The sequence below is a fragment of the Sapajus apella genome, unplaced genomic scaffold, assembly GCF_009761245.1.
Source record: "Sapajus apella isolate SASKATOON/1434 unplaced genomic scaffold, GSC_monkey_1.0 scaffold76, whole genome shotgun sequence".
NCBI classification, from domain to species: domain Eukaryota; kingdom Metazoa; phylum Chordata; class Mammalia; order Primates; family Cebidae; genus Sapajus; species Sapajus apella.
The window spans coordinates 8,650,813-8,676,399 of record NW_022437016.1 but is presented as its reverse complement, the minus strand read 5'-3'; the positions used below and the strand labels follow the sequence as shown (position 1 = coordinate 8,676,399).

The window sequence follows — 25,587 nt, the reverse complement described above, 5'->3', positions numbered from 1 at the left end:
GATCAGGCGTGTGCAGACCTGAGGGCTTGATGAGACTCCATAAAGACTTGTCTTTCATGCAACCAGCTTCTGTAATCTGTGTTCCTAAGCCACTGTGCTGTGTCGCCTACAAGCTTCTGGGGGGCGAGGGGTTTGATGTTCAGGAAAAAGGGCAGGCAGGAAATGGAGTGTGCGCCTGCTCTCCTTCCCTGTCTGTCCTGGAAAGTCAGCAATTGTGGCATCCCATCCATAGAGATAGCAAGCCCCCCTGCCCTGGTAGGCTCGGTTGGTTGTGTTGGCACTGAAATTCAGAAATAGACTTTCTCAGCGTAGCTCTCAACTTGTCTCTCGGACACTGGGAGTGTACAGAGATGGCTGTGCCAAATTTAAAGCCATGTAATGTTGATTGGACCAAATGAGTGTCCTTCTAAGGGCAGCCTAACCCCTATCACAGGCTCTGGCGGGGGATCAAGGGATGAAGGCATCTTTTTCTGTGGGCCCTCATCTTGGTTTCAGAGGCAGCAGGTCAGGAAAACCCATCTCTCTGCTGCAGCGGCAGCTGTGGGGTTAGGAAGCTGTGTCCCTCCTGGTGTGCCCACTGCAGACCCTCCCAGTGGGTCTCCACGGTGCGCGCGGCTACACGAGATATGCAGCATCCAGGCTGAACCCCCTGGGAGGAGTGGCACAGGGATACCCTGGGAAGTGGAGAAATAGTTTGTACTGCCACTCTCTCATGCCTCTCTTAGAGAGGAAAATAAGCACCCTGTGATTCTGCTGTAAAAAGAGCAAACGAAGCATGTGTACCCTAAAAACAAGTCTGAGTGAAACCCTTTCTACAAAACCAGCTTATGGGTGTCAGAGGAAGATGGGAGGGAATTGTCACTGATAAGGGGCCTCTTTGTTCCGGGTCCTATGTAGACATCATGTCATTGGACCCTCACTGCAGCCCTTCGAGGAGACTGGTGGAACTATCCTCATCTTGCAGATGAAGAACCGAGCTTTCCAGGAGCACCCTTCTGATTTGAATAGGCCACAGAATTCCAGTTAATGTGTCTATCTGCTGCCAATTAGATGGTGATGTTTCTATGATAGGCCAGGCTTTTATAGCCTGTAGCTTTGAAAATCCCTAAACATTTTGTGGGGGGTGGCGTTTATTCAAGTCTTCAGAATGTTCCTGTATGGCTTTTCCAACTCACTTCTTCTTGGGGGCCTCCCCCGTACTCCCTCCAGGTGCGCCCACCTCGTCCACATGTCGTTAAGAGACCAAAGAGCAACATCACAGTGGAAGGCCGGAGGACGTCTGTGCCCAGCCCTGAGCAGTGAGTGCCCCATCGCGCCTCTCCCTCTGTCTGCAGGGCCAGCACTTTGTGGAGCCTAAGCGTGGAGCCCCAGCCTTTGTGAGGCTTCCCTGGGGCCCCCAGCGGGTGTTTCACAAAGGGGTCATTCAGGGAACAGGGCTTGATTTTTTACTCGGTCTGGTTGTCACACCAGCAGGAGGCCCCAGAGGCCAGGGAGTGAGGCACTTGGGCTGGATTTCGAGTGGTGAGGTCCAAAGGGTACTTTGCTGGGTTCAGAAGAAGGTCCTAAGCCTCTTGTGCTGAAGAAGCCGAGTCACTAGGTGAGGGTTAGAACCTGGTCAAGAAGGCCAAGTGTTGAACCGGGCCCACCCACCTTCCTAGGCCTCCGTGGCCGAGATCTGTATACGACTGCCCTTATCCACTGCCCCAGCCCCACCAGGACCCTTTGCCCACCTGTGCCACAGCATTTATGTTACTGTGGTTTGTCTTACCCACCTCCCTGAGACGCGGAACTCCCTGGGTGTTATGCCCAGCACCTCCCGTAGGACTGGCCTAGAGTCACCTACCCAGGAGGCATGGGGTAGATGAGGTGAATGAGTCAGAAAGACAAGCAGTGGCCTGAGATAGAGCTGCCTGCAGAGGGTGAGGCGGAAGGCTGCCGACAGCTCTGAGTCCAGACCACAGCCGTCTGCAGACAGTAGCGCTGCTCCCCTTTGTCTGCAAGGCACGCAGCCCTCGGTCTCTATCCAGACAACTCAGCGGTGACACGCTGGCTTCCTGTGATGCCTAGAAAAAGTGCATGAGTTCATCTTGGTCTAGGATTGCTGGAGGAGTCAGAAAAATTACCCTAGGGATCCTGAAGTTCTTTGGGTGGAAAGGGCCCCCGTGTCTGGCTGGCTCTCAGAAAATGTCTCAGGGAAAGAAGGTAAGGGACATGGCAGGTCCGAGGCAGAACTGGAGCGAGAAGGGAAAAAATGATTCCAAATGCCAAGCTGGGCCTAACCCAAGTTGTAGTTCACTTCAGCGCTCGGGGATTCTCTAGTTGATAAGGGTATACGGTCTTTAAGGAACCAGCCCACCCAGAAAGCCCTCAGACTTTGCCCAGAAAGTCGTGGAATTGTGTGTGTGGTGTGTGTGCACGTGATGGCACACAGGGATACTCAGTTATGAGATATTTGGAAGAGAGGACTCCTGAAGTTGGGTGTAAGTTTAACTTTTGCTCTGCACAATAGCCTGGTGGGAACATTGAGGGATGGATTATGATTGCCCCCTTGTGGAGAGAATGCTACATGGCACCTGAGTGCCTCCGACTAAAGATGCCTCCTTAAGGGGATGAAATTTATCTCATTTCTTTAAAGTCGCCTCTTTAAAACTGGACTAAACCTTTTAGACACTGAACCAGGATACAGGGTCACAGGCCTGTTGTTACTGAGATGTAAGCCAGAACATTCCTGCATTACACAAAATCACCATTTCAACACCAGCTATACTCCACATCCTCCAGAAAAGCATTACCAATTTTGTGGCCAAGTTCCCAATGAGAGGCTAGACTCCTCATCACATCGACTCACGCCGTTGCTTTTCCCTGCTGGGCAGAGGGGCCGACTCCGCAGTGTGTGCCAAAGAGCCGGTATCTGATCATCCCATTTTCCCACTTATCACCTGAACTGTGTCAGTATCACTTTTCGGTTTGTTGGTTGGGTTGACTGGTTTGTTGTTTGTTTCAGTATGTCCTGTTTTCTACTTCTGTTGGGAAATATTTGGGGTTGAAATAAGCCAGCAGGAGCACGGGAGCCAGTTTGGTGGTTGGCAAACTAACAGCAATAGAAAACAAATGACAGGTTTTCTGTGACCATACGTCACAGCTCAGCCCACAAGGAGAGAGAGGGGCAGGTTTCAGGACGTCATTCCAAGGATTTCTGCTCACGTTTGTTTAACGAGGAAGGGGAGGTTGTTCTCCCTTAATGCCAGTGGCATTTCTGGTGCAACCCACTGTTTTTCTACGTCTCTTCCCATGCTGCCTCCCCCACCCCCCCATGGTGCTCCTCCCCTTCCAAATGCCATGTCACAACAGCACTTGGATGTGTTTTTCTTAACTGTCATCAGCTCCAGCTGGCAGGACCAACTTCTTGAAACACAGGAAGCATCCAGCGGAAAATATTTTAATAAAACAGACTCCTCATAAAATATTGTTTGGGGGAGGGGGAGGAAACCGTCTCCACCAATCTGTTGGCATTGTATTGAGAGATGTGACAAGACAGGCCGGCAGCAGGGGCCCAATCCTAATGGGCCTTTGTTGGGTGGTGATTCTGTGTTGGGCACACAGACTTGGTGCCTGGCCCTTTAATCTGGCCTGGGTTTTCTTGAATCACAGATCTTCATCTCCACTGGGAATATCAAAGTGCTTCGGAAACTTAGAGGATTGGGGCAGCGGAAGGGGATGCAGGGTGTCTGAAGTGGAGGGGAGAGATTCAGTCCTCCTGACTTCTTGCCTCAACTCTCACTTCTAATTGCACATTAAATAACCAGCTTTGGCCAGGCAGGGTGGCTCAACGCCTGTAATTCTAGCACTTTAGGAGGCCAAGGCAGGCAGATCACCTGAGGTCAGGGATTCAAGACCAGCCTGGACAACATGATGAAACCTTGTCTCTACTAAAAATAGAAAAATTAGCAGGGTGTGGTGGTGCTTGTAATCCCAGCTACTGTAATCCCAGCTACTCAGGAGGCTGAGGCAGAAGAATCACTTGAACCCAGAGGCGGAGGCTGCCATGAGCTGAGACGGCACCACTGCACTTCAGCCTGAGCAGCAGAGTGAGACTCTGTCTCAAAAATAAAATAAAATAACCAGCTTTGTGGGCAGCAAGATAGGGCTGATTAAGAGCTAGATTGTCTCCTGGAGCCGCTGAGCACTCTGGGACTCATCAGGGCTCAGAAGCACCAGCCAGCAGCTCTCTGGCCAGTCCACCCATGAAGTTCATTTCTTCCTTCCCAGCCGATGTCCATCCCTCTGTCGTTCCGTCTGTCCATTCATGCATTCAGCAAAGTATCTTTGAAAACCTACTAGGCGAAGCTACGTAAGATTTGTTTAAAGGAGGCCTTAAAAGGGAGTTCCCATGCTGACTCTTGCATTGACTTGCATTTTCCCAAAATGAAATTTTCCTATGTCAAATTTTCTTTTTGGATTAACAGTGGGTTTCCTAGCCACTTAAAACTGACTGTTGGCAATTTCTGGGGAAAATATTCCCTCTACTTTTCAGGTAACATTACTTGGCTAATATTCAGTTACTAAATCTCTTCAAGAAGTACTGGCTACTTCCATCACTATTGAGAGCACAGCTTATGAGACACCTCCGGGCTTCTCTGTGGCTGGGATCAGGGTAGGAGGGATCCCACAGGAGAGGCTGTGAGTTAGACACCCGTCAGCAGGGGGCACGGTGGAGCACCCATTGATTTCTAGGCCCTCTTGGGCCTCGCATCGTTTCTTCTTCCAGAGTGGAAGCTCAGGCTCAGAATGGGAATTTGACCAGTCTTCCCAAGGTCGCCCAGTTGAAAAGTGGCCAGGCCGGCATTCAGAATTCTTGATTTCATTCTCTCCATGACACTCTGATGCTGTCCTTGGAATGGGGCCCTTCAAGGTCCATCTTTACTCTGGTTTTGCCCAGAGAGACAGCCCCACATCGTAATTGGAGATGCCTGCCCAGCAGGCCACCCTTCCTCTCTGGCTCCCTGAAGGCCGGAATTGGGAACCGGATCTGTTCAGTCTTCTTACTGCCAAAGAAATTGTGTGAACTGGTGCCTGAGTGTTTCTTCTTGAGGAAGGAAAGAGAAATGACGTTTACTGAACATCCCTTAAGACTGTCAAAGGTCTTAGCTGGGCATGGTAGCGTACGCCTGTAGTCCCAGCTACTCAGGAGGCTGAGGCAGGAGAGTTCCTTGAGGCTGGGGAGTTGAAGGTTGTCGTGAGCTGAGATCACGCCACTGCACTCCAGCCTGGGCCTCAGAGCAAGACCCTATCTCAAAAAATAAAATAAAAAAAGATTGTCAAAGGTAGGTGGTAACTTTCCCATTGAACAGATAGAGAAACTGAGGCTCAGAGAGACTTTCAGTAATTTGCCCTGAGTTTCTTAGGACAAGGAAATGGTAGGATCAGGTGTCTGATGACAGAGGCCTAGTCCATTATTCTCTACTAACTAAGCTTTTCATTAAGAACCTAATTATTGCCAGGCATCGTGGCTCACAGCTGTAATCCCAGCAAGTTGGGAGGCCAAGGCAGGTGGATCACTTGAGGTCAGGAGTTCGAGACCAGCCTGGCCAACATGGTGAAACCCCATCTCTACTAAAAATACAAAAATATTGCTGGGTGTGGAAGCTCATGCTTGTAAGTCCAGTTACTAGGGAGGCTGAGGCAGGAGAATCACTTGAACTCAGGAGGTGAAGCTTTCAGTGAGCCTAGATCATGCTGCTGCGCTCCAGCCGGGTGACAGAGCTAGACCCTGTCTCAAAAAAAAAGAAGAAACAAAAAAAGTGGGCCATGGTGGTTTCCGTGGGGTGTGCATGTCTGCCAGGCCCCAAGTTATATTCCTTCTGGCCTTCCAGGTATAGGGGAATTGCCCATCCAACTGGATGCTTAGAAAGAGCCAATGGCAGGCTCTGAAAGGTAGCACTGTGGTCTGAGCCCCTGGGCCCCTCAGGATGGCACACTGCAGACTAAAGCCAAGGCAGGGAGTGACACACTGAGCCCCGGGCTCTTCTCTCTGCCAGGCAGCACGTCATTTGTTCCCTCTGGGAGGCGGCAGTAGGGGCCGGAGCACTGGCCCTCACAGAGTTGCTGAGAGTATGCAGGAGACCATTCTATGCATCTGCCTCGTTTAATCTCCACAGTCCAGATGTAGGTGTCTTCTTAGTCTTCAGGGGGAGGGGTTTGCAGTGGTTGTGGATCTGAGGGGCCCCTCCTGACCACCTGCGTGCAGAGCCGGGTTCTTTCCACCGCACGCCTTGCCTCCTAACGGATGAGACACTGAGCACCCTCCAGTCACACAAGGGTCTTGACTGGCTGCATCCTGGTTATTTGAAGTTCTACTGTTCTAAGTAAGAAGGGTCCAGACTCAGCCACCAAGGCCCAGGACTGTCGCCCAGCTCACCTCTCTGGCCAGATCCATGCAAAATCTGCTCTTTTTGGGTAATTTTTGGTTTGTAAAAATTACCCAGTATCCTGATAGACAATCTGGAAGACTAGGAGAAAGAGACACGTTCGTTCTGAATCCCATTAGCTCATTCCACTGCTTCCTAGCGCTCCTGTAGCTCCCCGCCCAGTCTTCACCCTCCATGTCTTTGACAGAGCTGCAGCTTCCTTGGAGTATGCCAGCATGTGGACGTGTTCCGTGTGTCTGTGTAACGCCTGTGATCTGTGACTGCAGAGGATCTCGTTGTGTGTATGTTCATGTCTGCCTACCCATTGCCCTCATGCTGGATCTTTAGATTCTTTCCAGCTTTTCATTCATATGAAAAATGTCAGGGTAAATATCCTTATTCTAGGCCAAGCACGGTGGCTCATGCTTGTATCCAGCACTTTGGAAGGCCGAAGTGGATGGATCACTTGAGGTCAGGAGTTCGAGACCAGCCTGGCCAACATGGCAAAACCCTGTCTCTGCTAAACATACAAAAATTAGCCAGGTGTGGTTGCACACACTTGTCATCTCAGCTACTCAGGAGGCTGAGGCAGGAGAATCACTTGAACCTAGGAGACAGAGGTTCCAGGGAGCAGAGATCATGCCACTGTACTCCAGCCTGGGCAACAGAGTGAGACTCTTAAAACGGAAAAATAAATGGAACTGTTGACAACTCTCATTAAGTAGGAATATGCTAAGCACTTGACATTCACCATTTCATTTAACCCTCACAAGAAACATGTAGGGGTAGCTCTTGTGAGATCTATTTTACAGAAATAGCTGAGACTTCAAGAGGTTGTCACTGCCCTTGGTCACATGGCTAGTTAGTAGCAGAGCTGAGCCTCAAACATGCCTCTCTAATGCCAGAAGCCTTTATCCTTAACCAGTCATAAGAAGATTTCTGCTCCATATTGCTGAATAACTTTCTAAAAGAATTGTACCACCTCATACTCTCACCAGAACGGGACTCCCAGAAATCTGGTTCTGAGGGACCGAGAGGAACATGTGACTGGCATTCAAACATGTCTCTGATTCCTTCTGGACAAGAAAAACTTCCGCAGGCCATGCCAGCTACGTAGACAGTGTGTACGCCAAATGTCCAGCCCATGCTGCTTAGGAATTGGAGCGTCTGATCCTCTGAATTGCACTGCGTGACCCCAGCACCAAAGCCCCAGAAGATTAAGATCAGAAGAAGCTGTCAGAAGCATTTAGTGAGAAAACCCCTCCCGAAGCCCAGGTCTCAGAACGCTTTGCAATTGACTCTTTGGACACTTGCACCCGTGCTCCGGCAGAAGCTGGCATGTGGCTTGTGCACGTTCAGCGCCCTCGTCCTCCTCGGGCCTGGCCTCAGCACAGCCCTGAGCAGTTCAGTCGCTCCCAGCTGTGGCTCACACAGGGGTAGAGCATGTTTCCTCCTGCACAGCCTCACAGCTGCCCTGCGGGCGTGGGCCCATCACTTGGATAGTGGCCTAGTGCGTGGGCAGAACTTTGGCATCCAGCAGGCCTGAGTCAGCGTCCTGGCCCACCGGGCACCAGCCCGGACGCTCTGGGTATGTCTCCTGGCCCTCTTCGCTTACCGCGATGCCTGTTAACATCTCCAGGAGCAAGGCTGGGGAAAATGCCCACAGGAGGCACTGGCATCCTGAGTGAGCCGGGTATGTGACCTCCCGTCCCGCCTTACCTGCTGAGGTGGCTGCCACAGCCTCAGCACTGCAACACCCCCATGAACGGCCCACTCTCTCCCTCCCACGCCCACAGTCCCCTGCGCTTCTCCTGATCTGGCCGTGACCTGCCGTGTTGTAGTTTCCCCTTCATCTCACGCACACCAGGCGCACCAGTAGTCTGTGAGCTCCTCCTCAGCTTTGACTCTCCAACTCCCAGACCAGAGCCAAGCCCAGACCTCTGCTCAGAGATATTTCCTGGGTGAATGAGCAAAGGAATCTGTGAAGGCAGAGTGCGGCTTGCAGTCAGGAGCCCAAGAGGCGGGGGAGGGGCGTCTAGTAACAACCGCAAACAGATGAAGAGTACCTACTGCGTGCCGGGTGTGATTAGGAAGTGCGCGTGAAGCTGCTAGTGCAGCCCCGGCCCTCTAAGAGCCAGGAACTGTGCTCAGCCCCAGGAGCCAGTCTCCAAGATGCCAGCTGGGCCCTTGGCCCCAGGGGGTAGGGGCAGCTGTCTGGGCTCTACCCCCTGGCAGGCTGCCAGGGCCCACTCCCTGAGCAGCCAGGAATCCAAACACATGAGCAGAAGGTCACAGACCCAATTAGCAGGGCTAGAGGCTTCTGGCCTGACCCTCCCCCCAGTCCCCCCACACACAGTGGATTCTGGGCCCTGGAGACAAAACCAAGCCTGAAGCCAGCCATGGAGCCTGAACCTAGCCCGGAAAAGCAGGAAGTGCCAAGGAGACCTCATCTCTGTCCCCAGGATCCCCCAAGGATCTGTAGCAACACAGGGCCCATTTGTATGTCACCACTTCTGCCTGGCAACTAGGAAGGAAGGACTTTTCCCAGGAGCTGTTCACCACAGGAGGAGTTAATTCCAGCTGGAAAACTGAACCTTGGGGATGCTTTAGGAACAGGAGCCTCGTCCTCAAGACATGACTGATTTCAGTCACCCCTGAAGGGCTTTACCGTCCCACCCAAGACCTCTGCCTCTTCCAGATGCCACATTGCCATTTCTCCAGTGCCTGTTTTGTGCCCACTAATTTCACAAGTGTTGTTTTGGTTGAACTCTCTGTTCCCCAAAAAATCTTCATAGCCTGGTCATTCAACCATGAGGGAGCCGCAGCTATACCCAGTGGAATGATGTGCCCTCAGTCCAGGATGTGCACCCAGGGCAGCCAGGTCCCACGGCCACTGCTTTCTTCCCCCACCGCTGCCGCCACGGTTCCCAGAAGTCAGTCTCCAGATCTGGGCTCTGGGATGGAGAGGCTGTCCTCAGGATGAGCAGCAGGGGTTCTGCACAGTGTCTCTTCCCTGCAGTGGAAAGTGCCCCCAAGGAACCCCCAGCCCCATCTTCCCTCCACCACAGAGTCTGAAGCCCATGTCCTGTGCTTGGGCCTCTGCCTATGTGAGTGTCCACCCAATGGCCGTGGAAGGGCTTCTCGGGGCATGCTGGGGCATGGGTATGGATGTGTGAAATTGGCATTCGTGATTTTTGAAAGCAGGAAGGAGTGAGCCTACAGACTGAGGAGTAATTAAATAGATGCACGAATAAAGGCTGGAAAAGCGAAGGGCACAACCCAAGAGAAGGGGACGGGCAGCCAGGCATGCTTCCTGCTTGACTGCTGCCACCCCAAGGCTTTGCGCCACCCCCAAACTTGCACATCACCTCTCATCCTTGCGCTGGCTCCGGGCCCTCCACAGCCTGGTCCCTGCCAGTCTCCAGCTTCTTTTCTTGAACTCCCCACCTGACATGAAGTTCCCTGTGCCTGCCCCTCTCAGAGATGCCTCCAGGTCATGCCACATCTCCCACACTCAGGATTAAACGTGCAGCTCCGGCCAGGCACAGTGGCTCACGCCTATAATCCTAGCACTTTGGGAGGCCAAGGCAGATGGATTGCCTGAGCTCAGGCGTTCAAGACCAGCCTGGGCAACATGGTGAAGCCCTATCTCTACTAAAATAAAAACGAATTACCCAGGCATGGCAGCACAACCTATAGTCCCAGCTACTCTGGAGGCTGAGGCACAAGAATCACATGAACACATGAGGCGGAGGTTGCAGTGATCCGAGATTACACCATTGCACTCCAGCATGGGCAACAGAGTGAGACTGTCTCCAAAAAAATATAAATAATAAAAAGTCCGGCTCCCACATCACCTCCCAAGTGGAGCCTTGTCCAAGAGCCCTTGAGCCAGGCACACCCTTACTGCTGTCCTCTGGCAGAGCAAGTCCCAGTGCGGCAGGAAGGACCTGGTGTCCACACTCACCCATCTCCCCCCACCTCCCCTAAACCAGCTCACTGGACAGCCAGAACAGGCAGAGCACCCTGGTGATCGTGACTCGCTGCAACAATAGTTCTTCTCGTCGTTGCTTTTAAGTAGATACTCACCTGCAGCTGAGCATACAGGTTCCTGCGTACAGCAGTGTCCTCTGTCGCCAGTTCTTCCTCCCTGAGAACAGTCCTAGCCCTTATCGTGGGTCGCTCAGAGAACAGCTCCAGTCCAATTCCAGAGTTTTCTCTGTGGGGCCCGCACCACTCTTGTTTACCCCAGAGATCCCACGGTCTTGGTTCAGAGCCACCTTCTATTTTTTTTTTTTTTTTTTTAAGAAATGGTCTAGCTGTGTTGCCCAGGCTGGCCTGGGACTCCCAGGCTGAAGCGATCCTCCCATCTCAGCCTCTTGAGTAGCTGGAGCTACAGAGATTTCTGTGTTGTGGAATCTCTGGCAGGAGAGTGGGGGTTCCCAGATGATTCTAATGTGCTGAGATATGCCCAGCTGAGGACCACTCGCCATACCTGGAAAGTTCTGGGAAGGTAGGGACTGCCTAATTCATCCTTGAACACCTAGGAAAGACCCTGCAGAGGATACAGATGCCCAGAATCTATTTGTTAGCAGGCAAACGTGGCATGTGGACAATAGTGGATTATTCACTATGTGCTCAGCACCATGCAAAGCCCTTTACAAATACTTGCATTTAACTTTTCCCATAAGACTCTCAGGAGGGCTATAGAATCTCCATTTTACAGATAAGAAAATAAGGTTGCAAAAATGTGGAACCAGCCCAAATGCCCATCAATCAGCAAGTAGATAAAGAAACTGTGGTATAGCTATATGATGGAATACTACTCAGCCGTAAAAAGGAATGAATTAATGGCATTCACAGCCACGTATATCAAATTGGAGACTCTTATTTTCAGTGAAGTAGCTCAGGAATGGAAAACCAAACATCATATGTTCTCACTCATAAGTGGGAGATAAGCTACGAGGATGCAAAGGCATAAGAATGACACGACGGACTCTGGGGCTTCAGGGGGAAAGGGTAGGAAGAGGGTGAGGAATAGAAGACTACAAACTGAGCCGGGCGCGGTGGCTCACGCCTGTAATCCCAGCACTTTGGGAGGCCGAGGCGGGTGGATCACGAGGTCAAGAGATCAAGACCATCCTGGCCAACATGGTGAAACCCCATCTCTACTAAAAATACAAAAAATTAGCTGGGCATGGTGGCGCGTGCCTGTAATCCCAGCTACTCAGGAGGCTGAGGCAGGAGAATTGCCTGAACCCGGGAGGCGGAGGTTGCGGTTAGCCGAGATCGCGCCATTGCACTCCAGCCTGGGTAACAAGAGCGAAACTCCGTCTCAAAAAAAAAGAAAAAAAAAAAAAAAGACTACAAACTGAGTTCAGTGTATCCTCTGCTTGGGCAATGAGTGCACCAAAATCTCACAGATCACCACCGAAGAACTTACTCATGTAACCGAACACCACCTGTTCCCCAAAAATCTAAGGAAATAGAAAATTTAAAAACAAGAAAGCAAGTTAGGTTCGGGGAGGTGAAGTGACTTTTCCAAGTTGGCCTGTCTAGGAAACGGAAGAGTGGCGGGTGGTTGGACAAACTGGCACCCACCGGACAGGCAGGACCTGGCCTCACCCTGGGGCCTGTCCCTGCTCATCAGCACCTGGAGCCACGTGACAGAGGGACGCAGGGACAGCCAAGACATTTACAAAGTGAAGATCCTTTGTGCCTGAGTGAAGTGATCCTTTCAAAAATAATCGCCAGCTCCCCTTCACCACCTCCGGAGACCAAGTCCTTGCTGATTTTTCCCCGTCTTTATCTCAAGTACATTTAAATGTCAATTAAATTTGAAATATCTACATTTGTCAGCATTTCATTTTGGGCCAGCGTGACGTGCTGCTGATTTGTCCACGCGATGTGACACATGAAAAAAACTCCCGAGATGCAGATCTTCCTCATTAAAAAATAAGCCGGTGCGATCCCGGCACGGCAGAGAGCATGGAGCACGTCCCTGCTTCCTGACGCCGTGTCTCTGACATGGTATTTAAAAAGGAACAGCCTCGCCTGTCACCACTGTCACATGCGCGCGCTAACCGGCGACACGTTAAACCAAACATTAGAAGGGGTTCGGGAAGTCATCTGCATGGGAACTCCATGCCAAGACGAGGTGGGCAGAGGCGGGAGCAGCCATGGGGGATGATGGGGTCTGATCTGTGACGGATGGCCAGCCTTTCTTCTGTACCAAGACTCCGGCAGCCCTCGCCGGGCAGCCAAGTTTACGGCAACCTGCCTTTTCACAGACAGCTCTTTGTGTGTGATAAAATCCAGGCAAGTGGTGGGTGGCAGACTGCAGGGGAGTAGCTGAATTGGGTTAATGAAGGAAAAGGCACTTTTTTTTCATATTCTCCCTTAAGCTAATAAAAAATTTAAGCCTGGACGTTTTCGAAGGTTCATCCTTTATCTCTGACAAATAATCTGACTGTATGTTTCATGGGAGAACATGGGCAGCTGAATTTTAAAAAGCTTATTTTAAAACCTCACCTTTCATTAAAAGTAAAAAGGGAAACACCTTACCTCTTATTTCATTGTTTCCGACCCAGGAAACTGAAGAGACAAGATCCCATAGTGGTTGAAAGTCAACAAATCCAGACTGATTTCTCAGCTGTACCATTAGCTGCTGTGTGACCCCGGGCAAGTGACTCCCCCTCTCTGAGCCTTAGCTACTTTGTCTGCAAAATGGGGTTACAATAAAGAATTCATGAGAAATGTATGGACAGCATTTTGCCCAAGGTTTATAAGTACTGCTAGTGTTATCATCCCATGTGGCCTGGGCTTGACAAAGCTCCGATCTGACCACATCAGACGGCAAACTTCTCACCTGGGTGCGCCCCGCCCCTTTCAAGAGACAGGTGGTATATTCTGGAGGCAGCTGGGCCTCCTGTGGAAACCACTGCCCAACCAGCCTGGCCTGGCCAGTACATCCAAGTAGAGATGGAAAGTGGCTTGTGAGCTGGAAACTGTGGTTCCCTCTCTTCCCCGACCTGCCACAGTCTCGCCAGGGTGGGAACCCCCAGCCCCCTCCACCATCACAGCAGTGTGGGAGGCACTGGATGCTGACAGTGGCCAGACTGCAGCAGCCTGATTGAATGAAGCCAAGGTGCAGCCCAGCACAGAGGCTCTGCGCTCCTAGGTGTGAAGCCAGAAATTCCTGGCAGGTTGAGTGGCGTTTCACCAACGTGCCAAGCTGTGATCTGTGCTTTCTCGTTAGACCCAGTGGTGGGGGCCTGTGCGTGGATAGGCATCAGAAAGGCATTCAAGGTGGACATGACAGCCACTCGAGAGCCTCCCTCAGTTTGGCCCAGGCAGGGGCTGGTGTCCCCTCTTGTGTGTCTCCACCAAGCCCCCACTCACAGGAGAGCGAGGGCCCTGGGGGTGGCCAGTCCAGGCTGCAATCCCCGCTCACCACTTCTTCACCGGTGAAGCCCCAGTACACAGCTAGCCTGGGTCTGCTCACAACAGCCGGACTCTGAGTGCCTCATGGTTGGGTGCACAGATGGACAGATGGATGGGTGGACTCATGAAGGCCTGGTCCTCTAGAAAATCGGTATGGCGACATCTCATTAGGCTCTTGTGAGGGGTAGAAATGGCCTCTATAAAGCATAGTGCCTGCTTGTTGATTATCGTCTTAAACAGTTCCTGCCTCCCCCTACCCACCCGACACGCTCACCCTCAAACATCGTCCCATTCTTCACCTCTTAGCATCTCAGAACAGATGGGAGCTCAGAGAGAGAACACTTCTATGCAGCAGCCACAGTCTGGGGAAAGGGGACAGTGTGGTATAGTCCAGGAAGATGGTAAAGTGGGGGTCCCCCAGCAGGCTGGCTTTCATTCATTTGCAAACCTCCCTGACATTCATGCCCCAGCCCAGGTGGGGAGAAACAGAACAAGAAGCCAGGCCTTTCCTTGATGAACTCGACTCAGAAACAGAATGGCAAGAGGCTAACGGTGTCTGTGAAGGCCTAAGACGCACAGCCAGAGAGCTCTGCTAGAACTTTAGTGAGCTTCCTCGAAGACCCATCGAACTGAGTCTTCACCGCTGAAGAGCAATCAGTGCTCCAAGCAAAGGTGACAGGGAGGGTGGAATATTCAGGGCCTGGTGTGCACAGAGATGTTATGCACGGCCCAAGTGCAGGGGAGGCCGACATACAGCGTGGAGACTGCCCTGCTCGGAGCTCAGGCTTGGCACGGCTGCTCAGCAACGCATCCCACCAGCTCCCCAGAGTGCCGCGGACGCCCACGGCCTGCCCACCCTCAGCCTCTCACCTGCTCAGGAGAACAGTCAGTGCTACAGAGTGAGAGTGGGCGCCCCCTAACTTTGAAACGAGTCCCCGCAAATGCCTGCGCATTATCGTTCCTAACCCTTTGCTCCGCAGATTGATTTACTCACCATACCACCAACTGCAGCAAGATCACCGTTCAGAATGACACATTCGTAGGTTTTAGCAGGACAGTGACAACTGTGGGTTTGTGATTCAGAGAGACTCTGGTGGCCATGTGAAGGGTGGCCTTTCTGCTCTGCCTTATTCACTGTGGAGGTGGCAGGAGCCAGGCGCCCTGGCCCCGAGATGCCTGCAAGTCAGGTCTTCCTGGCCTCTCCATTGAGTTGGGAAAATGCCCCCTGGACCAGAGCCCTCTCTAGTCCCGGAAGAGTGGAGTTGTGTTTTGCCCCTGACAGCCAGCAGGGCAGCCTGGGAGCAGAGAAGAGCCCAGCGCTGTGACACGCCTCTTCCCGTGTGTAAGCCTGAGCTAGTGGCTTCCCCTCCAGAGCCTCGACCTCCACTGCAGTTCCAGGACAAAAGTCTTTGCCAGGCCAGCCTCTGGGGTCAGTGGGAGGAAGTAGGGGTTCTGATGTGAAATTGCTGGGACGGCACCAGCCCTGCAGATTGCAGCAAAGCCCAGGCACAGGCCACTCGCCCCGTCCCCCGCACAGCCACCGTCTCTCATTCACTCTCCAGCTGTGGCTTTCCTGAAATAAAACCTCAAAAGAATTCCAGCACGGAAAGCAGAGAAGGGAGACAGCTTTGGCTGGGGGTGAGGGGAGAGGAGATAGCCATGCCAGCCCCCCCATCCCGCATTCTCCCCAAACTTCACTTGCCTCAGAGCAAGCCAGCCCGTAGAATGGGGCAGGGGCATGGAACACCCCTGGGTCTGCTCATACCCAGCAGGTTCAAAGCGCCTCTTGGTGGGGTGCACAGAGACACCTGTTCCCCAGCACACAGGCCAGGATTTGAACCCTGGTCTGCCTGGTCCAGCTTGCCTCTGCTGAGCACACAGCCTCTGGCAGGCCCTGGTCAGCATATAATTCATAGGAGCCAGGCGTGGAGTTTCTCCAGGCTGTGTATGTGTTTGTGTTTATAGAGGTAGGGCTCACAGGTGGTTGACAAGGGAGATGCATTTTTTATAATAATGAATATTTAATTTCCATATCACAGATGAAAAAGACTCTCTGAAGAGGCATCTGAGGGAAGCTCCAGAGAGTAGCCGCTAATCAGAAAAGGGCCTTCTCACCAGTGTGCTTCCACGTGGCTCACTTTTTTCTTGAACTTTTTTATTTTTTATTTCTTCCTGATTATTGGAGTAGATATGCTCATTGTAGAAACCGTATAAGACACAGAAAAATAAAAAGAGGCAGGAGGGAAAGAAATCACCCATGATTCCACTGGCTGTTACTGACATTTAGCCATGTACCTTTCCAGTCTTTTTTCTATGAGTTTTTCCATAAGCCAATGACACCGAATGCGGCATGATTGCAGTTCCGCCTCATCTTTACCTTTGTCTTCATGAACATTACTTTTCATGGGAGGACAAGAAGCAGCCCCTGTGCCAGATGGTGGTTGCTGAAAATGTCGGTTGTTCCATGTTTCAATATTATAAACAGCAGTGTTGAACGTCTTCAGCTGTGACTCCTTGCTAACTTTGAGGGTTAACCAAATGGAAGTGGAATTACTAGGTCCCATGTGATGGATCATGAGTTTAAGGCTCTGGACATGTAGCAAATTTAGTTTCTTTTCTGTCTAAAACCAGCTTCCTCTGCTGGGAGCCCATCAGCTCTCACCTGGGAGCCCCCACCCCAGGCTGGCAGAGGGAGGCAGGGCCTGGCGTGGAGCCCTGAGCCCTGCTTCCCACCTGCACATGAAGTTCTGAGGGCGCCCCTAACTGCCTGTTCTCTTCTCTTTTGTCTTCCTCTGCCCCAGCCTGGTAAAGCCCTTGCGACACTATGCGGTCTTCCTCTCCGAAGACTCCTCTGACGATGAATGCCGGCGGGAAGAGGGCCCGAGCTCTGGCTTCACCGAGAGCTTTTTCTTCTCTGCTCCCTTTGAATGGTCTCTCCTTCCTTCTTCCATTTCCCTGACCTCGGCTTGGTGACTCTGTGGGCCTGCATGGGGAAAGCGGGGGGCTGGTGCTGCTTGCCTTTGTGTTGGGTGGGGGTGCCTGGAGCTGCTGCCTGCCGATGCCAACATGCAGGGTGGAAGCCACCTCCACTTCTCATGGTGTCCGTTCTGCCAGCCCTATAGGGGCTGTGACAATAGAGTGAGGTGACAGGGTGATACCGGAGCACTGGTCCCCTTTCCTTAGGGGGAAAATGTGTTTGACTGCTGCTGGAATTGGTGGCTACAATTAGCCTGGTGGTTGATGTCCAAGTCCTTCTCTAGCTCAGCATGTCTTGCAAAGCCATGGAGACGGGAGTCAGAGTCTAAGTTAAAAAAGAAAACGTTCCTCATGTGAAATGTGTATATTAATGCCAGCATATCCAAGTGCTCTGATGTGCCTGACTTTTTAGATAATTTTAATCATTATTATTTATAGCCTAAGCTTCACACCAATTACAAGTAGCGATTTTAAAAGCTTCACCCACCATCCAGGCACCCCGAAAATTAAGCTGCTGTTGCCCTGCCTTCTTTATCCGCTCTTGCCTCTCCACCCACAAGTGTTTCAGAGCTGGGATTGAGCAGGTAGACAGCTTTTGTCTGTCTTCCTTGTTAACACGGTTGTGTGTTTTCAATGGGAGCCTTTAAGGGAAGGGAAACTGCCCTTTGCTGGATGCCCGCAGTGTCCACAGCAACCTTCCGGGGAGCACGTTAATCGTTGTGGTCACTACACAGGAGACGCCTTTCTGAGCCTCCCCCTTGTGTCCCCTGCACCCTCTCCATTCCTAAACCCCAGCATCAGGTCCCTCCCCTTGGTGTGACTCGTGGGTTCCTCTGGGGACCTTATAATCCCCAGACTGCTCGGCCTCCTGTCATCAACCCCACAGGGTCAGAAGGTCCTGAGCCTTTCCTGTCACCAGGTCACTGGGGACCCAGGCAAATCACTCCCCTCCCAGTGTCCTCACTTGGAAAGTAGCGGCCTTGCCGGGCGCAGTGGCTCACATCTGTAATCCCAGCACTTGGGAGGCCGGGGGCAGGCGGATCCCTTGAGGCTAGGAGTTTGAGACCAGCTTGGCCAACATGGCAAAACCCCATCTCTAAAAGAAAATACAAAAATTAGCTGGGTGTGGTGGCATCCACTGTAATTCCAGCTACTCAGGAGGTTGAGGCATGAGAATCATTTAAACCCGGGAAGCGAAGGTTGCAGTGAGCTGAGATTGTGCTGCAGGGCTCCAGCCTGGGAGACAGAGCAAGATTCTGCCTTAAAAAAGAAGAAGAAGAAGAAAGTAGTGGCCTAAGCTGGTGTCATCCAACATCCAAGCATCGCTCATAACTTTTTTTTTTTTTTTGAGACAGTCTCGCTCTGTCGCCAGGCACCAGGCTGGGGTGCAGTGGCATGATCTTGGCACACTGCAACCTCCATCTCCCGGGTTCAAGCAATTCTCCTGCCTCAGCCTCCCGAGTAGCTGGGACTACAGGCACACGCCACCATGCCCAGCTAATTTTTGTAATTTTAGTAGAGACAGGGTTTCACCATGTTGGCCAGGATGGTCTCAATCTCTTGACCTCGTGATCTGCCCGCCTCCTTTTGATGTATATCAAATCTGTTTCTATTTTTTTAAATGTTTTAAAAATTCTTCTTCTCCTAAGCAATAATATCTATGACATCATAGTCTTAATGTATTAGTTATTTCTGTTGCTAATTAGAACAAAAATAGGACCATTGGCATAAGAAATGTCTACCCATGTGTCAACATAAAACACCTTTTGGGAAAAGGTACCCTGCTCCCAGCCAGGAGCCCACCAGGTCAAATCCAAGGCCCAGCTCCATCATATTCTCTTTGAACTAACTGATGACTTAATTATTTAAATAATGGTGAGAGCTTACTTCCTTAGCCCGTGACCTCAGAGGTCTGGACAGGCCTCTGTGCGTGTGTGTATTTGAAAAGAAACTGGCCCATCCTAACTCAAAATGGGTTAAAAAGAACACTGTTTCCTTAAGTTCAAGAAGCACACTGACTTTAACCGTTTCGGTTGTGCTCATCTTGATGAAAGCGTCTCTAATTCCTTGGTCGGGGTGAGCGAGGGACGTCTGAAGTCTCTCAAACTTGGCTTTCATTTCCACCTCTTGTGGGTGCTGTGTGAATAGGTGAGCTATGTAATGCTCTGAGCTTCCATTCCTCATCCATAAAGTAGGGTGCAATTCCCACTTTCTGGACTGCTTGCATTGCTTCAGCGAGACGGTACTCTGATGGAGTCCCTGCCCATCACTGGGACTGTTCGATGAGTCTCCCCTATGCCCCCTCCCTGGTTCCTTCAGTGAGCCTTCAGTGTGAGCCTACTCTTGACCGCCAGGTGGTGCCCTTCCCCCACTTTACCAGTGCCATGGGTGCCTTCTCCGCCTGGCCTGGAGCCACCACCAGCCCCAGCCTTGGGGTTAGAAGAGGCAAGATGCAGCTCCCACTGGGGCTCCACTACAGGTCAGAGTTGACCCAGGCGCTGCCTCTCCATGTACCCAGTGGTAACCTGGGACTCAGGTCCATGGGACCAGAAGGCAAGTGGAAGGCTTTGTGACCTGTACTTGGATCAGCTGCAACGTAGTGGTGTGCTTTTTTGTTCGTTTTGTTTTGTTTTTGTTTTCAAATAGGGTCTTGCTCTGTCACCCAGGCTGGAGTGCAGTGATGCGATCGTGACTCACTGCACCCTCTACCTCCCAAGTTCAAGTGATTCTCCTGCCTCAGCCCCCCGAGTAGCTGGGACTACAGGCATGCACCACCACACCTCATTAATTTTTGTATTTTTAGTAGAGACAGGGTTTCACCACATTGGCCAGGCTGGTCTTGAACTCCTGGCCTCAAGTGATCCACCTGCCTCTGCCTCCCAAAGCACTGGGATTACAGGCATAAGCCACGGCGCTGGGCCAATGGCCGAAAGGTTTTGATGTGTAAAAGTACAGAAAGCTGCTAGCACAGAGCCTGTGTGACAGCCAGGCTCACTGGAGAGTGATCGATGCTGTCACCAGCCTCTGCGTGCCTGCTGTGTGCCGGGCACTTTATTTACGCATGTAACCACCACCAACCCCTGAGTGCCTGAGGCTCAGAGAGTTAAGTGACCTGCCATAGGTCCCACAGCAAGAAATGGCATGACCAGCGCTGGAACTAAGGTTATCAGGACAATCTCAGGCCCAGACAAGTTCCCCCTGGGATACTGTGGGTAGCTACCCCCCGGGAAGTTTCCCCATCTCTGTTCCCCATGAGCTGTTCACAGAGCCCAACTGGGGCTATGGATAGGTGACCACACAGGGGAGTGGCATGGGAACAAGAAGAGCACGTCCACCAGCCTGGGAGACCCCTCCGGCCTGCCTGTTTCTCCCACCTTGTCTGAATGTCTCACAAGTTCACCAGCCAGTTTTGTGAAAAGTAGTTTGGGGGCACTAAATGAGTCCCCTCAGTGCAAACGAGAGCCAAAGCGATGCCCCTGTTCCCAACCCCAGGCCCACTGGCATGCCCAGCCTGCACCCTTGCACCCTCCCAGACTCCTGCCCTCACGGAGACCCTGGGACACTCTCCTGTCCCGAAGGCTCCCGCGTGTACCCCTCAAGGCCTCGATGTGCTTGGGCTGGAGGCTGCCTGCTCCTCCCCAAAGGCCTGGGTGGGAGGGGCCAGCCTGCTCTCTCTCCCCGCAGGCCGCAGCCGTATAGGACACTCAAGGAGTCAGACAGTGCGGAAGGCGACGAGGCAGAGAGTCCAGAGCAGCGTATGCGGAAGCCCGTGGGCCCTGTCCCAGCTCCCCCTGACCGAGCTGCCAGCATTGACCTTCTGGAAGACGTCTTCAGCAACCTGGACATGGAGGCCCCACTGCAGCCACTGGGCCAGGCCAAGAGCCTGGAGGACCTTCGTGCCCCCAAAGACCTGAGGGAGCAGCCAGGGACCTTTGACTATCAGGTAGGGCATGGGCAAGAGAGGGGGATGGCACTGTCTACACTCGAGGTGGGACCCCCATGTAACAGTGGAAAAGACTAACAGAGAAACAGTGACTTTCCAAGGCCCTCGGCCAACGCTCAGGGTCAGTCTGACTGCAAAGCCCTCCCCGGGTGCCGGGGCCCACACCACCCTAACAGTGATGGTAGGAGAAGATGCTGGAGCCAAATGGAAACCTGCCCCACTCTGTGCATCAGACAGGGGGCGGGTGCTGCCAGCCATCCTCCTCACACCCCTGCTGGATCTGGGATTTTGTCCATCCCCGCCACGGCTCCTTGGCAGAGCCTTTGGATCAAAGTTCTTGGTTCTGCATTATGAATGCAAATCAATGTGCCATTTCCAGCGTGACTTCCAATCCATCACATCCCCTCTCCATGCCTCAGGTTCCTCACTTGCAAGTGGGGGCTCTCGACTTTGCATCACTGGGTCACACTGTGGGGTTCACAGAGCTCAGTCACTCATGAGTGTTCCCTGCTGGGAACGAGGACCTTGGGCCAAGAGAAGGGGAGTGGCGCCCAGGCTGTGCAGCTTGAAAGTGGCAGAGCCAGGACTCAAACTCGGCCTCCTCCTTTCTCCCCAGCCGGGGTGCCTTCCACCAGGCCCTGAGTCTCACTTGCCCTCCCAAGCTTACCGGTGGTCGCAGGTGCCTGTGATCTGAAAAGTAAAAAGAGCCAGCCAGTAGCTGGAGGCCCTTTCCTAAAACCCCTTGGCAACCACCACTGGCGTAAAGGGATGAGAGCTTCCTCTTGAGTTCCTTTGTGCCACACAGTGACAGGAGCCTGGGCTTGGAGTCCCAGCACACCTGGTTCCCCTGCTGGTGACCTGGGGGAGTCCCCCCAGCTGCTCCAAGTCCGAGGAGCTAATGGGCCACACATCTTGGCCCAGCACACAGGAAGGGTGTAGGAATGGGCACACAAATGTCCCAACTCAGCCTGTGGTCACTGCCGACCTCCTTCCCTCCCAACAGAGGCTGGACCTGGGCGGGAGCGAGAGGAGCCGCGGGATGGCGGTGGCCTTGAAGCTTGCCCACCCATACAACAAGCTCTGGAGCCTGGGCCAGGACGACATGGCCATCCCCAGCAAGCCCCCAGCTGCCTCGCCTGAGAAGCCCTTGGCCCTACTCGGGAACTCCCTGGCCCTGCCTCGAAGGCCCCAGAACCAGGACAGCATCCTGAACCCCAGTGACAAGGAGGAGGTGCCCACCCCTACTCTGGGGAGCATCACTATCCCCCGGCCCCAAGGCAGGAAGACCCCAGAGCTGGGCATTGTGCCTCCACCACCTGTTGCCCGCCCGGCCAAGCTCCAGGCTGCCGGCACCGAACTTGGTGACTTCTCAGAACAGCCGCAGACGGATCAGGGAAGGCGAGCTGCCCTGAGCCCTGCCCTGTTCCCAGGGCTCCTCCCTCGTGTTGCCCCCCAAGGCCCCACCGAACTGCTCCAGCCGCTCAGCCCCGGCCCCGGAGCTTCGGGCACTAGCAGTGACGCGCTGCTCGCCCTCCTGGACCCGCTGAGCACAGCCTGGTCAGGCAGCACCCTCCCGCCACGCCATACTGCCCCAAATGCAGCCACCCCATTCACCCCCCAATTCACCTTCCCCTCTGCGGGGACACCCACTCCATTCCCACAGCCACCACTCAACCCCTTTGTCCCATCCATGCCAGCGGCCCCACCCACCCTGCCCCTGGTCTCCACACCAGCCGGGCCTTTCGGGGCCCCTCCGGCTTCCCTGGGGTCGGCTTTTGCATCTGGCCTCCTGCTGTCCAGCGCTGGCTTCTGTGCCCCTCACAGGTCTCAGCCCAACCTCTCCGCCCTCTCCATGCCCAACCTCTTTGGCCAGATGCCCATGGGCACGCACACCAGCCCCCTACAGCCACTGGGCCCTCCAGGAGTCCCCCCCTCAAGGATTCGAACGTTGCCCCTGGCCCGCTCAAGTGCCAGGGCTGCTGAGGCCAAGCAGGGGCTGGCCCTGAGGCCTGGAGACCCCCCGCTTCTGCCTCCCAGGCCTCCCCAAGGTCTGGAGCCAGCACTGCGGCCCTCTGCTCCTCAGCAGGCCAGAGACCCCTTTGAGGATCTGTTACTGAAAACCAAGCAAGACGTGAGCCCGAGTCCAGCCCCGGCCCCAGCCCCAGGCTCAGTGGAGCAGCTCAGGAAGCAGTGGGAGACCTTCGAGTGAGCCAGGCCCTGAGGTGGGGATGTGCCGAGGCCTGAGCGTCCGTCCACAGCTGCACTTCTGAGGCTTCCCCACCACTCTCTGCCCAGGTTCTGCTGATGGGAAGGGATGGGACCCCTCTCTGCTGCCCCCTCCTCCCCTCCACACTGCTCATCTCTGAGGTCTGGCCCTGGGGAATGGCACCAGCTCCAGCCTGGGAATCAACCCACTTCCTGGATGCCCATCCACCCCATGGTTGCCCCTCCTTGGCACCCTTGATTGGGTTTTGCACTAAAGAGGTCAGCTGGGCCAGTCATTGCCCCAGACTGAGTCCTACCCACCTTCCCTCTGGAAGTGTCCCGAGAGGCTCCAAAGGCCAGCTCTCCTGTCCCCACCACAGCCAGGCCCTGCACGCCCACCTCCTTGGACACAGGTGGCAGTGTTACGCTCCAGTGTGAGCTCATCTGCACAAGATACAGGCGACTGCGGGGTTGGAGGTAGGACTCCCCCTGCTCTGGAGGGTTAACCTGGTGGGGCACTTCCAGATTGTTCTAGCAATACACACACTTGTGCTTTCCTGTGTCTTCACCCCAAAACTTGTTGATTCTGACCTGGTAGGATCTGGGGACCAGGAAGTCTTGGGCTGCCTTGTGATGGCCAAACCCAGCCCCAGCCACCCTGCATGGTGGCTGCGAGCACCAGCAATTTGGATTTGTAGAAGGAAACTAAGAACCCTAGTGTTTAAGGAGCCCCCAGCCCTTGTCCTGCTCTCTGGCACTCTGATACCTCCAGGTTCTCCTGGTCTCTCCTATCACTGTCAAAGCTGGGGGCTCAGCCTCTTGTCATCTGGGGCTTTGTGGACAAAGCTGGGTAGCTGCGACCCAGATTTCAACTCGAAGGTCAAGCTTAATGCCTCAGACTTGAGGTGGAAGGCACAGCTCCTTGGCCTTCCTAGGTTGGAACTGGGCCAGTGGCCATAAGCCCCTTCACCAGGGAGAAAGGACACACTTGGCCTCTGCCTCCTGGAAGCAGGAGGAGGGCTGGAAGCCAGTCCCTCCGCACCTGACCAGAGCTCTAGGCCAGCACAGAAAGTCCTGAGGCTAACATCACCAAAGTTAGATTGAATGTTTTATTATTTTTCCTTTTTACCTTATTGATTTGAGGAATCGTGAAATTGATTCATTTCCATAAACCAAGTTAAAGTACAGCCCGACCATGTAAGAAAACAACCATCTGAGACATGCAGGAAATTGTGAGCATTTCCACCCGAGCTCTCATTTCCTATTTTTGAAGGGTCAGACACAGTCTCCCCAAGGGTGTCTGAGGGGTCTCTGGAGGTCTCTGTCACCCAGGGACCCCCTCTGTGAGAAGCCGCCACTGTTGCACATGGTCGGTGAGGCTTGGCGGCCATCCTGGGTCACCCAAGACCTATCTGGCGCAGGGGTGGGCTCTGGCTGCTGGGGAAGCCATGTCACTCCTGGGCCATGGCAGCACCCCCCAGGCACTTGGGTATTTCAGCATAGATTCCAGTTTCGCTCCCTGGGCAGACTACCCAGGCCTCATCTGGGACAGGGCAGAGGAGGAGAGGAGGCGTTGGTGGCCCCCACGAAGGAGGGTGGAGCCTGAGGGTGAGTGTCCCATGTTCACACAAGCACTGCTCTCTTCACTTGTGGGACTGACTTTGCAAACCCAAGGATGAACTTTGTGTGCGCATTCAATAAAATCATCTTGGGGAAAGGCTGGCATCCCCGTGTCCTTCAAGCTCTTGGGGAGGGAAGGCCCCACATGGGCCCTGAGCCATCTTCGACACCCACTCCCGTAGAGGCGGGGGGGCAGGCGCGGAGCAGTTAGGGAAGGAGCCAACTCCCAGCGCCCACTCGAGGCTCTAAGCCAGCTCATGCCCTGCCCCTCACAGACCAGGCATGGGGTTGGGCTGGCAACAGGCCTGCTCAGCCCTGCTGGGGCCACGTAACAGGCTGCAGGCCTGCAATGGTGTTGAGAGCACCCAGGAGCCAGGAAAGACTTCTAGGGGACACCTGGCCAGTCGCCCCACTGGTCTCGTTAGCAAGAGCACAGCCTGGGAATGTGCCTCTGTTGAATGCTGGTGTTTGTTTGGAGGGGGGATGTGGAGCAGTCGACCACCCACAGTAAATGCTGAACACACCCAGTCTCACACCTCCCCTCACTTGCCCATCATCTGACCACCCTCCTCTTCAACAGGACTGCCCTTGAAAACGACAGGCACCCGAACCCATAGGAGCCAGGAAGGAGACGGGGGCAGCTGGCTTTCATCTGCATGGTGGACCGCCACATTACATGTCCTAGGAGTTGCAGCTGACACAGGTTTTCCAAATCCCTGACTCAATAACTGACCCAGGAACCAGCTGAGGTGACGGAAATGGGTGCTTCCTCTGCACGTTCCCAAGGGTAGTAGAGAATGTTCAGGGAAAGGCGGTCCCACCTCCTACAGGGATAAAGACCAGGCAAGCCCCTCTCCATCCCAGCCTCCTGACTCCCAATCCCATGTCCCAGTGCCCCCAAGTGGTCACGTGGCCCCACCTTGGACACCCATGCCTCTGGGACCAGCTGAAACTGAAAGGAAAAGCTGTTGACCCAAAAGTGTAAACGGATCT

The 25,587-nt window shown here is 53.5% G+C and overlaps 1 protein-coding gene across 8 annotated transcripts in view; it reads left to right on the top strand.

Moving 5' to 3' along the window:
- The window catches only part of DENND1A (DENN domain containing 1A), a 545,539-nt gene extending 520,840 nt beyond the window's left edge, over window positions 1-24,699 (top strand). For 6 of the 8 annotated variants that reach the window (XM_032251630.1, XM_032251629.1, XM_032251628.1 and 3 more), the window contains 4 exons: window positions 1,210-1,298; window positions 16,652-16,780; window positions 20,511-20,769; window positions 21,773-24,699. In XM_032251630.1, coding sequence (XP_032107521.1) covers window positions 1,210-1,298; window positions 16,652-16,780; window positions 20,511-20,769; window positions 21,773-22,978 — 1,683 coding nt within the window. In that variant the 3' untranslated portion in view covers window positions 22,979-24,699. The remainder of the gene's footprint in view (window positions 1-1,209; window positions 1,299-16,651; window positions 16,781-20,510; window positions 20,770-21,772) is intronic. The other 2 variants (XM_032251634.1, XM_032251633.1) reach the window with 1 other exon arrangement.
- The last annotated feature ends 888 nt before the right edge of the window (window positions 24,700-25,587 follow it).